This window comes from Ostrea edulis, chromosome 9 (genome assembly GCF_947568905.1).
Source record: "Ostrea edulis chromosome 9, xbOstEdul1.1, whole genome shotgun sequence".
NCBI classification, from domain to species: domain Eukaryota; kingdom Metazoa; phylum Mollusca; class Bivalvia; order Ostreida; family Ostreidae; genus Ostrea; species Ostrea edulis.
The window spans coordinates 30,035,226-30,048,871 of record NC_079172.1 but is presented as its reverse complement, the minus strand read 5'-3'; the positions used below and the strand labels follow the sequence as shown (position 1 = coordinate 30,048,871).

General features: G+C 36.9%; 1 protein-coding gene across 1 annotated transcript; it reads right to left on the bottom strand.

Moving 5' to 3' along the window:
• Positions 1 to 2,213: 2,213 nt before the first annotated feature.
• LOC125658467 (uncharacterized protein K02A2.6-like) lies at positions 2,214 to 6,248 on the bottom strand. The gene has a single exon (XM_048889734.2). The coding sequence runs from the start codon at positions 6,246 to 6,248 to the stop codon at positions 2,214 to 2,216; it is 4,035 nt and encodes a 1,344-aa protein (XP_048745691.2).
• Positions 6,249 to 13,646: the final 7,398 nt, after the last annotated feature.

Below are 13,646 nucleotides of genomic sequence, written 5' to 3'. Positions count from 1 at the left end.
TACACGGTTACTTAGTGTGATGATCCACGGTGCGGGGCCTGTCAACATGTCACAGAAGGACCGGAAGACAACTTTAACTGACGTCTGTTCAAAGTCACCATTGATATGTTGTGTAATAGCAAAATGCCTTGTATGTAATTACATGTCTTGGATGTACAGAACTTGATATATAATAATAATAATAACTAGTTCTAATTGTAACGGGGACCGTTACAGATGTTCCCCAAACCTCCCCCAATTAAAAAGTGATGTCCTTGTGAATCTATAGCAAAAAATCATTTTATTTTAGCCTTTAATTGCATGTAGTACGTTCAATATGGTCATTTCAGTACCAAAAAATGAAAGAAAGCGTTGCATGCGCATACACGCGCACGCGTGTATGATTCCGAATTTTTGTTGATGTCGTTCAACAGGCATGTGTATCATATACCCACAGTGTGAATTTCATAACATTTCCACCAAATACAAGGAAGTTATAGCGATTTAAAAATCGTCCAATCAGAATTCAGCACACGTGCATGCACGTGCTGAGCAGTAATTCTAACCACAGCAATTTGTAAGGAGTACCAAGACACATCTAAACCATTAATATCAATAGAATTTGAAGAAAAACAAAAACGTTATCGTCCTTTAAATATTGAACATTTAAAAAACGTTGCACGCGCATGCGCGTGTGCGTTGGCATATTTTTGTAACACCAATATATAGATACACATATTGTCTATGTATGCTGTGAATATCATCTCATTCGCTTCATAAACAAGATAGTTACAAACGTTTTAGTATTATCCAATCAAAATGAAGCGCACGTGCATGCGCGTGCAAATTGGTAATTTTGACCATGCAAATCAGTTAAGAGTCTCAATATCTACCTATGATATGAATTTCAAGCCATTTCAATGAACAACAAAAAAGTTAGACTGATTCCAAAGTTAGCGTACAATTTTTGTAATGCGCGTGCACGCGCATGCGTGCGCGTGCTGACAAAATAACTATTATTTTTCATATGTACAAATGATATACTATCATCCTCTTTAGGTTTTATATCGCTTCCTTCAATATTCTGATTTTCCATTTTTTGTACCAAAATTGCAATGCACGTGCGCGCGCGTGCATGCACGTGAAGACAAAATGACTATCACTATGCACATCTACAAACGCTATACTATCATCCTGGAAAGTTTCATATCGATCCCTTTTGTAGTTTCTGAGAACACTACCGGACAAAAAAGTACCGGAGAAAAAGAATAATAATAATAATAATAAGAAACAGAGTAAAAACAATATGTTCCCAAACTTTGTTTGGGGAACATAATAATAATAATAATAAGAAACAGAGTAAAAACAATATGTTCCCAAACTTTGTTTGGGGAACATAACTAGAGCAAAGCTCGTTGCAAAGCAACGAGAGGTCTTCCGTCGGAGCTGTGTGATATAAAAACCTTGAACTTTGAATAAAGGTGTACTATAAATTTTTATCGTAAGGTGTTTAATGAATTTATACTACTCAAGTACATGCGTGTATGATCTCATTCCACGAATCAGTCTTTTGAGGCGCGCGTGTGTGGGATTAAATTCTTTCAGCATTTAACTTTTCAGTCCCAATAATGAAGAAAAAATTACTATTTGAATTTATGAAATTTATGGCTCAGGACATACAATAAAGGTTTATTGCTGTTACCAATATCTTATCATACAACAAAATTATGATAGCATAATATTCAGACTGAAGAGAATAATTCATTGAGTTTGAATTATTTATACATACAAATCAAATAAATTGCTCTCAAATCTTGAATATTTTATTAAACTTTAATATGTATTGTAGAATCGTTGGATTTTCTATGTAATCCCGAATTTAATCAAAACAGTACACACACGTGTTCTCACAACACTAACTAGGATTTTATTAACTCGTACTAGAACATACATGCATATTAAACAATTCGTACATGTAATAGTCCGACACTACATCCCTCCTTTTCTTTGGAATGAAAGTACACAAACAATTGACTAGAACTGACTAGAAAATATTATCTCAAAGTCAAAACAGTTCTCCACTTACTGAGATAGTTTCAAATTGTATAATTTCCAAAACAGTCAAAAGAAACTTGATTTCATTAACATTGTGAACACTTGTAAAATGTTATGAAAACACATAATAGCAAAACATATGTACACATCAATGAATCATCAATACACTTGATCACTATTCACTGAAATGACACTTCGTATTCTTTAAGCCTGTCTGGAAGTTTGCGTTCTCGGATCGGACGCGTAATTTGAACACTTGTGTCACGAACTTCGGTCGGACGCGTAGTATAAGCACTGGTGTCACAAATTCTTGTCGACGTTTCACAGTTCGGAATGTTTGTTTCGATCCGTTTTCCATCAATTTTATCGTCAACTGTGGATTTCGTAAACGTATTCGCTCGCTCATGAAATTTCTTAAGATGAGTGGTATTCCTCTTGTAGCAAACTCCACTTGGTGATTCAACGGTCACACTGTTTCCTGTTTTCTCTGTAACATGGTACGGTTCTGCTTCAAACGTAGGTGTGAACTTGTTTCCTGGCTTCTGTTTCAACAACACAGAATCTCCAACAGCTATGTCACTCTCCTTAGCTCCACGTTTATTGTCTATATACATTTTCCCTTTCTCCTTTTTCTCGGAGTCGCGATCCCGAACATCCTGGTCGTCTGTCATAGTTGAATAATCTTCAATGCCTGGAAGACGAGTACGAATTTTCCGTCGAAATAGAAGTTCCGAAGGACTGACTCCTGTTATACTGTGTGGTGTTGTTCTGTACATCATTAGGTAGGACGATAATTCCTCCTTCCAATCCTTCTTCTCGATTTGCGCGATTTTGATACGTTTTAACAATGAGCGGTTCTGCCGTTCAATCTCCCCGTTAGCTTGTGGCCAAAGAGGTGTGGTCTTCCGGTGATAGATATCATTTTCAGTCATAAACTCCTTGAATTCATGAGATATGAACTGAGGACCATTATCACTTGAGATGCTTAACGGTAGTCCATGCGTTAAGAACATCCTCTTCACACTCCTTATGATCTTGTCTGTAGTTGTACTTTTCATGTGTTCCACCTCAATGTATCTGCTGTAATAGTCCACTGCAACAAAAAGATGATCTCCTGATGGTAACGATGGTGTCATGAGGTCAACAGCAATATGTTGCCATGGTCCATTTGGTAATTCCGTAGTTTTGATCGGTTCAGGTGCTTGTGGTTGACTAACCAGTTGACATGAATGACAGGTTTTGACAAACTTCTCCACTTCACGATCTATGCCTGGCCACCAAACTTTCGCTCGTAATCTCCTCTTCATGACTACAATGCCTGGGTGACCTTCGTGAGCTAATTCCAAAACGTGTGTTCGCAATTCAGTCGGAATAACAATTCGGGTCCCTCGGAGAATTAGTTTTCCAATGCAACACAATTCTTCACGCACAGTCAAATACAATTTTTCCTGTATGTTATGCCATTTGCCAGTCTGAATACACTCGCGAACATCTACCAGTTCTGGATCCTTATCCGATTCCTGCTCGATTTGTCTTGTAGACATTGCATTTGGTGTAGATGTCTCCGCAACAAATTTTACATGTGTCTCAGAGTCTTCAACAAAAAATGGATCAACTTCTTTGGATGGCATACGAGACAAACAATCTGCGATGTTCTGTTTTCCAGGTATGTGCTTCACTTTGAAGGTATAGGTTTGTAGTCTCAACACCCATCTTTCAATTCTAGCACAAGGTTTTGACTTCTTGGAATAGATGAATTCCAAAGGTTTATGGTCAGTGCGTAATTCGAATTCTGTTCCATGTAAGTACATGTGAAATCTCTCGCATGCCCAGACTATGCCCAATGCCTCCTTTTCCGTTTGCGAGTATCTTTTTTCAACATCCGATAGAGTCCTACTTGCGTAACATATCACACGCTCATCTCCATTTTGTTTCTGTACGAGGACTGCGCCTAAGCCAACAGGACTTGCGTCGGTGATAACTATTGTTTCTGCCTTTGGATCATAGTATCCTAAAGTCTGTGCATTTGTGAGTCTGCGTTTCAATTCCTCGAAAGCATGTTCCTGTTCCTGGCCCCAATTGAAGTGAACTCCCTTCCTCGTTAACCTACGCAACGGCTCGGATAACGTTGCCAGATCTGGGATGAATCTCGAGCTGTAATTGACTAGCCCCAGAAATCCTCGAATTTCAGATGCTGTTTCCGGTTGTCTAGCATCGTTTACAGCTGTCACCTTCGATTTCGCAGGTCCTATACCTCTGGCAGACAGTAAATGTCCCATGAACACAATTTCTGACATCCGAAATTTACACTTTTCTTTGTTTAAGGTGAGTCCCTTCTCCCTAATCCTGTCCAGAAGTTTTCTAAGCCTAGCGTCATGTTCCTCCACAGATGTTCCGTGCACAACAATGTCGTCAAATATATTTCTAACTCCTTCGCATCCTTCGAGAGCTTGTTGTATCACTCTTTGGTACATTTCAGGAGCACAACTTATTTCAAACATGAGTCTCTTATATCGATACAATCCTTTATGTGTTACAAAAGTTGTGATTGGTCTCGATTCTTTACAGAGCTCTACTTGATGGAACGCCCATTTTATGTCCAGTTTCGAGAAAATGGTATTCTGATTCAAAACATGAAGAACCTCATCGACTGTAGGAATCGGGTGTCTCTCACGAATGATCGCAGAATTGGCTTGCCTCATATCAATGCAAAGTCTGATGTCATTCTTCTTAGGTACCACGACTACAGGTGATATCCATGGAGTAGGTCCGCTTGCTTTCTCGATCACATCCAGGTTCTCCAATTCATCCAGTTTCTTCTCTATGAGACTCCTCAGATTGAAAGGTGCTCTCCTCAAAGGTTGTGCTACTGGTGTGACTTCTTTGTCAATCGGTATTTCTAATTGGAAATCTTTCAATTTTCCTAATCCCTGAAATACATCGCTGTACTCTGTAAATATACTGTCACTCACTGTATTCACTTGAACATCTGGTCCTAGTTTCAGAACGCCTAATTTCAGAGCTGTTTCGCGTCCCAAGAGTGCTTGCCCTTTCTCTTCAACGACAATGAACTCCGCTTCTTCGGACTTAGACCCCACAGAGATAGTTGCAAGAAAAGTTCCAATGACATTCATCGGTGTTTGACTCCCATAGGAAAATAATCTCTTACTTGATCGCTGTGATTGACACTGGATTCTTTTGTTTTTCAGGATTTCCCATGTAGACTTGTCTATAACGTTACAGCTTGCGCCTGAGTCTATAATCATTTCTGCACTCACTCCTCCCAGCTGTACAGTGATACTTGGCTGCTTTGAAAATTCTGTCACCGAAAATTCGTATTCATCATCATGGTCATCTTCCTGGTTCCCAGCAGTGTCTACAAATCTAACGTGTGAATTCCTTTGATTGTGGTCCCTACTGCGCCCCTTAGTTGGTTTATTCACAGTTCCAGACTTACAACATTTGGCAAAATGACCTGTACGTCCACACTTGTGACACTCTTTCCCTTTTGCTGGACATCTGTCACTTGATTGGTTATGTCCTTCTCGATCGCATCTATAGCATCGTTTATCTGAACTTGGTTTCTTTGTTACTGACGCTTTACATGAACGTGACCCCTTAACTTGCACGTGATTCACTTCAGATTTTATGTTTTCCATGGTAAACGCCTGTGTTTCACTTGCTTCAAGAGCTCTAGCGATTGTTTGTAATTTTTCGAGTGTGAGATCCTTACCCCTTTCTAAAAGTTTACGTCTCAGAACAGAGGAGCTACATTTTTCAATGACTTGGTCTCTGATACTCTCATCCGTTTTCGTGCCATATCCACAAAATTCAGCTTTTTGTCTCAGTCTTGTAACAAATTGATCTATTGTTTCATTTTGGGACTGTTTCATAGCGCGAAATAAATGTCTCTCATATGCATCATTTACCTGTGGTTTGAAATGGTCGTCTAATTTCTTCATCGCGACATCGTACACAGTCTGATTTCCCCCTGGATCTTCCAGTGTAAACGTAAAGAAAATGTCCTGCATCTCCATCCCACCACAATGTAACAGTAATGCTTTCTTCTGTGCAGCATCCTTCACGCCTTTTCCTGCTATGAAAAGTTCGAATGCGCGCCGCCATTTTGTCCATCGCACACCGACTGTAGTTTGACCCCCGTGGCAATCAAATGTAGGTATTCCACCTAAATCCGTCATTATGGCCGTTGCCATTTCGCTAAACAGTCATGTAAAGTTTTTTGATCCTCGTCGCCAGATGTAGAATCGTTGGATTTTCTATGTAATCCCGAATTTAATCAAAACAGTACACACACGTGTTCTCACAACACTAATTAGGATTTTATTAACTCGTACTAGAACATACATGCATATTAAACAATTCGTACATGTAATAGTCCGACACTACATGTATCTGCGTAAATACATGTAGGTATATTATGTACACAGTGCACACATAAGTCGCGTATGAATTTCACGCCAGGGGCACGTGCCCAAGTTACATAATTTGGACCGGGAGTTCTGAATCAATGTTTAATCAAAGTCATATCATTTGAAATGAGACTGGTTGGCCATGGGTTTCTGAATATTCTATACGCATGTTTAGATTTGGTTTAATCATGATTATAACCTATTGATTTCAAAACATGTTCAGAAATAATTCGTTATGTTTGTAAAATGTATCCATTTTCTTTTTCACAACGAAGAATTTGAGTAAAGCTTGTGTGTTCAGTTAAAGTAGTGTGAAATCACAGATCGCTAGTACAGCAGCGATGAATCTCCGATATTAAACACACATTCAATTAGACATGATTGAGAAACGAACTGTATATTAAATTGCAGATTTTAAAATTGATGCCTGACTCAATGCTCTAGAGTTTTGAATTTAAAACAAATCAAACATAAGACCAGGGATGTATACGCAAGTATTTACATCCCCGGAAAGACTGAATTATTCGAAAAATCCAATATGATAAAAAACGAAACATTCTGTGTTATATTTAGGACGACAATATTTACTTTGTGTATATGTCCTGGTTCATATGCGATGGTTCCTCGAGGCGGTTACGCAATTGTAAACAAAAACAAACCCCGCGGTGTATGTAAGATGCGTGTAGTTAATGACTGAGTTATTCTATGCTTGAAGGTTTGTTTCTTCAATTAAATATATCGTTGTTTTAATAACAAACGTAGAAAAAATAATCTTTTCCTCTTTTTTTCTTTGGAACGATTGTTTATATTAAAGCTACTAAATAATAATAAAAAAAGGAAGTTGTCGATAGATGATTTTTAAAGGAAGCATAGATCACGTTAAAACCTTATTGTAAAAGAATATTAGCATTTCATGAAATCAGATTTATCAATTAAAGCAAGTTTATTTAAGTTATACGCATATTTTCCCCCTTCACCTACCTAATGATACGGTTACCTGTTTGCGGGTCAAGCTTTTTACTCATATATAACACAATACTCGTGCAAAATATCATGTTTATGAGATCAATAAGATGTTAAAGAACAACTTTTCCAGTGAAAGCCATATCGAAATATTTACCGTTTTTAGCTCTTCTGAGCCAAAGGCTCAAAGAGCTAATGCTATGGCCATTTGTGCGGTGTGCGGTGTGCGTAAACTTTTTAGAAAAAGGGCTATAACTCAAGAACCCCTTGGCCAATTTTTTTCAAATTTGTTACAGGGTATCATTGGCCCAAGGGCTTTCATACATACTAAATAGAGGGATGTGACCCTTTAACAAGGGGAGATAATCAGGAAAATACAAAAAAAAATAGTGGTTGCTAAAAAATCTTCTTCTCAAGAACCACAGGGCAGATTATCACCAAACTTACACATAAGGATGAGGATATGTTGTAGATTAAAAATTGTTCAAGGCATTACCCTGGGGCAAAGGGCGTGGTCTCAAGGTCACTTCAAAGTTGACCTAAAATTAAATTTTTTTTAAATTCCTTAAATCTTAGATATTTTAGTCATTATAAGGACTAGGATCATCAAATTTTGACAGTTGATGCATCTTAGGACCTTGTGTCAAGTTGTCTCAAAAGTAGGTCACGGTGACCTACTTTTTGAATTTTGCAGGTATTTATTTTAAAATTAATTTTGATGCATATCTTGGACACTTTGAAGCCTATGATCATCAAAACTTGTCAGTTGGTGGATCATGGGACCTTGAAATGCGTCAACTGAAAAATAGGTCACCGTGACCTACTTTCTGAATTTTATGGCTTATCATTTATAGATATATTTTAAGTTGTTATTTCAAATACCGAGAGGTTTAGAATCATCAAATCTTGTAAGTTGATGCATCTTGAGGCCTTGAAACATATTTATAAAAAAAGTAGGTCACAGTGACCTACTTTTTGAATTTTGCAGATATTCAAATTTCACATTTTCAATTTTAGATGCATATTTTGGGCACTGTAAAACCTAGGATCATCAAACTTTGTCAGTTGATGCGTCTTCAGTCTTCGGTTTGTGTCGACCAAAAAGTAGGTCACCGTGACCTACTTTTGGTATTTGACAGCTAAATTACTATATTTCAGACACTATTTGACCTACAATCATCAAACTTTGTCAGTTGATGCATCTTGAGTCTTCGGAGTGTATTGACCAAAAAGTAGGTCACTGTGACCTACTTTTGGCATTTGACAGTTATATTTATATATTTCAGTCACTAATTGACCTACAATCATCAAACTTTGACAGTTGATGCATCTTGAGTCAACGGAGTGTGTCGACCAAAAAGTAGGTCACCTTGACCTACTTTTGGAATTGGACGGCTATATTTATATAATTCAAATACTATTTGACCTACAGTCATCAAACTTTGTCAGTTGTTGGGTCTTGCATGTTTGAAGGGTGTTGACGAAAAAAATAGGTCACCTTGACCTACTTTTGGAATTTGACGGCTATATTTATATATTTCAAATACTATTTGACCTACAGTCATCAAACTTTGTCAGTTGATGGGTCTTGCATGTTCGGAGTTCGCTGACCAAAAAGTAGGTCACCATGACCTACGATTGGAATTTGACAGCTATATTTCAATATTCAGATACTAATTGGCTTAAAATCATCAAACTTTGTCAGTTGATATTTCTTGGGTTCTCAAAATGTGTAGACCAAAAAGTAGGTCACATTGACCTACTTTTTTTGAATTCTTAGGATTTAACTAAAGATTTAGAATACTAAGAGGCTAAGAATAGAAATGGTGGGGTTGTACAATTTATCAGAAGAGCGATTCTAGGCCCTTGGGCCTCTTGTTTAGTTATAAAACGAAAACGTTGAAGATCCCCAGATCCCTAATTTAAGGAGCCAAAAGAAAGCTCTTAACATTTTGCACAACTTTTGTTTTACATGTCTTAACAAAATATTTTTAGTTTAAAAGATACAAAGGAAAATATGTGTAATTTTTTGCTCCTTTAGGCGTCCTAATTTTTAAACCCTGTCAAACCACCATTTCGAACGTTATAATCAAAAAACCAAAAACGATGTGCATAACTACAATGCTCCTACTTTTCATTTTCAATGCATTATCTGCTCAAGCTTATACAGTCTCGGAGCCTTTGTCTGGAAACCAAAGCCCCTAAAATTTTAATCAAAGGGGAATAACTCGTGAACAGAAGGGAATTTTTGAAATGTAGTACATGATTTTAAAATTGTTTTGTAAAGGTTATAAACCCTGAAAATTTGAGCAAAATTCATGCAGAAATGAGCGAGATATGAAGCTTCAAAGTTAGCGTCTAGGAAAAAAAAGGGGGGGGGGAGAATAATAAGAATAATCTTAACCAGCACAATCAGTAGAAGGTCTTCCGTTGTTACGGAAGACCTTAATAATATCTATTGATATAGCGCCCTATATGACTATAGATAACCACTCTAAAGCGCTGAACACAATAAAAATGATACAGCATGTTATAAAAGTAGTAAAAGGAAATTACAATAGCATTAAGATAGATAATATGAAAACAATGCTAGCAAAACATCAATAATGTGAAGTAAAATTACTAAAATCTAAAACATAATGTGCATGAATAAAGTTCCACGCCGTACAATCAAACGATATAAAATACAATAGTTGAAATAAATATACAATTATACACTTGAAAAAGCCATGTTAAATTGATGGTAAAGAAACCATAAAGATTTAACCACTTATAATACTAATAATATGCAAGTCTAAAAAGATGTGTTTTTAAATGTTTTTTAAAAGTGTTCAAATTCTGACAACGGTGGAGGGTATCAGGCAGAGGGTTCCAGAGTGTAGCTGCTGCCACATCCAAGCGCCTGTTTCCATATGTGGAGGTTCGACATCTAGGTCTAACTAATGTCAGTGAATTTTCAGATCTTAGGGAACTAGTTGGTTGGTAAACAGTGATCACCTCCTCCAAGTACTTTGGTGCCATCTTATGAATCACCTTATATGAGTAGAGGATAATTTTGTATTGGCTGCGCCTGTCAGTAGGAAGCCAATGTAAAGAAATCAGCACTGGAGTTATGTAATCACTTCTCTTGGTATGAGTGATGATTCCTGCTACCATATTCTGTATCTGCTGCAGTTTTGCCAAGTCTGTTGTGTTAATACCGGAAAGAAGAGCATTGGCATAGTCTAGCCCAGATGTCACGAGGGCACATATTAAGGTCTTGCACGCATCTTCTGTGATGAGCGATCGTATTCGTCCGATGTTACGTAGTTGATGATATTAAGCACGACACACATATGAGATTTGCTTTTAAATGCAAAGTGTCTTATCAAACCATACACCTAGGTTCTTCACAAACGGTGCTTCACTGATATAATAGTGTCGGCAAAGTTCAGATGGTACGATGGTGAGTCATCGACTATGGTTTTCGGTGAAAAAACAATGAACTCTGTTTTGTCCTGATTTAATTTTAGCATGTTAGAGGACATCCACATCTTTATTTCGTCCATACAAGCCTCAAAGGGGCTAGCGGTATTTTGCCAGTCATCATTAGGTTTGAGGACTAGATAGGTTTGTGTGTCATCTGCATAACAGTGACGTAGAACATTGTTTTTACGACATATTCCACCAATAGGTTTGGAGAAAATGGCATAGTGCCGAGGGCCTAGGACAGATGTTTGTGGTACGCCGCAATTGAGACGGAAATCATCGGAGAAGGTAGATCCTACGACCACATATGTGAGACAAGCAATCCACTTCGGGCTCGTGTGCGTGTTTACAGGCAGCAAATACAGAATAATTCCCGTAAATGAAAATTTAGATGTTTGTAGACAAAATAATTTGATATATTTTACAAGTTTTCGGGTGGAAGTGACATACAGAGACGTGAAAAGGAACAAAAACCCAAAATTTTATCAATATGTTAAACCTAAACTCAGCCATCATTATTCTTAAAAATCACTCAGAAACAAAATTGTTGAAACCCCCAATAACATTAACTTATTTGTTAATCGCTGACTTCGATTTAAGAATTGATCATCGACAGAGCAAGCTCTTGCATATCGAATCAGTTGAAAGACATAAACACCATGATTTTGGAGGTGATAATGGAATATTGCTACATAAATATGGGAAGTTGGCGATAGAGAAGTTTGTCAGAAAGTAGAAATTTTACTTTGCCGTTAACATTTGCGGTCACCAAAATATCCAATATGAAGCAAATATGGAAGACTCTATGGTGTTTTTTTTATTTCGAATTCACTAGGATACACATGTATATTGAAACAATATATGAATGAGAATAGATCAAACGTCGTCGATATATCTAAATGTTGAGTTGACGTCCACAGGAAGAGATGTTTTCAAGCCTTTGCATCAACCCTGCCTCATATGAATATAAAAACAGGTAAGCTATTAAAGCACAATTCGTGTCCATGGGAATTCGAACAGACTGTTGAAAAACCTGACCACCAAAGACTACGTAGATATTGTCAACGAGGAATTACAGCATAACATCAATATCAGAATACTTGAGTGTAGAATCAGAGTGGTCTTTAACAAATTAATATTGATGTTTAAAAATATCATAAGTTGTACTAAGTAAATCTTAGAAATATATTTTACAATTTTAAGCCAGGACCTGTTACAAATGTATTCTTAAAATGCAAAAGAAAGTATGTCACAACTTGGTGATGGCTGATACTACCTTCAATAAACTTCTACAACTCATGGCTTAAATACAATTTTCCACATAAGCCTGTGACAGGTACATTATGTACCGTTCCAGTACTCTTGATTTTATTTTCAATTCATATTTTTATTTAAAAAAATTTAGTCGAGGAAAATCAATAGAGATTTTCTTTAATTTCCGTATAACGTTATTTACAAACTTTTACTTCAGATATTTTAGTTCAGATACTTATGTGTAAAAGTGTATTTTGTCATATTTTTAGCGATTCAGTAGTAAAGATATTGATTATCAAATATTTTCTTAATTACTGCTGCATTCAAGCTCATAATCGACTCCTACAGACATTATGAATGAAAGTAAGTATTTATTGACATTCATAATAAAAGAAAACTCAACCCAAGATATACAGTGATTTTGAATTAAAAAACTGGGGGGAAAATACACAAAAAGAGAGAAAAAAACAACATGGGAAATACAAATAAATTGAGGCAGGCTACTGACAAACAAGTTGATGTTTCAGGGCTTTCAACAGTCTCGTTTTAAGTCAGCATTTCTCAAATTCTATGCTCGTTATAACGATCAAGTTTGCCAATACATTCTGTTGTTGGGTCGAATACTGTCTGACGTGTTTCATACCAATTGTTGGGCCATTCTTTACACACTGATTTTGACTGTGGATTACTCGGTTTACCTGATCGAGATATAGGGTTCATGGGGTGTGTGAGTGGTCGACAGGGGATGCTTACTCCTCCTAGACACCTGATCCCATCTCTGTTATATCCAGGGGTCCGTGTTTGCCCGATTCTCTCTGTTTTTTATCTTCGCCTTTTCAATATTTCATGAATAGGTAATGCTAGTCGAACCCATTTAATTTAAAGTAAGAGCTAATTATAATATAATTAAAACAAGACCGAATTATAGGAAAAGTGTGAAACTGGGATACATCTAGGTACCCAACTGTTGTCATATACCACACGATTTTTGTTATAAATAAAAGTACTAGTAGGAGCTAAACCTTTAGAGCTACGTATTCTACCTCCTTGAATTAAACAATTTTTTTTGGAAATTCAAAGCACTAGCTAGACCTTTAGAACTGTGTATGTCGTAATAAGTATATCAAATAACAGCATTCATATAGACTCTAAACTTGGGGTTTTTCCTTTTACTAGACCTTTGGAATTGTGTATACAGTTATACTTCTCAGTGAAAAGAACGACATGGACTGCTTATTTATTATCCTCTTCATTTTCAGAACATTGACTGTTACGCGAACTGTGACATTTCCCGATGTCAAAGAGGTGGTGACATCTTCCATCGTTCGAGGTACAGTAGAATGAAAAGTGACGTTTTACATTGAAGCCATGGCTGGAACCAAAATTACAGCAAAACCCGGAACCAAAATCATAATACGTATTTACAGATACATTTGATTTTAAAACTCCTTTAATCCAATATAGTCTAGCACAGTTCTGCAGCCTCATTGATGGACT

Coding starts and splice junctions, on each gene's coding strand:
- LOC125658467 (XM_048889734.2), bottom strand. CDS start 6,248: ATGGCAACGGCCATAATGACGGATTTAGGTGGAATACCTACATTTGAT.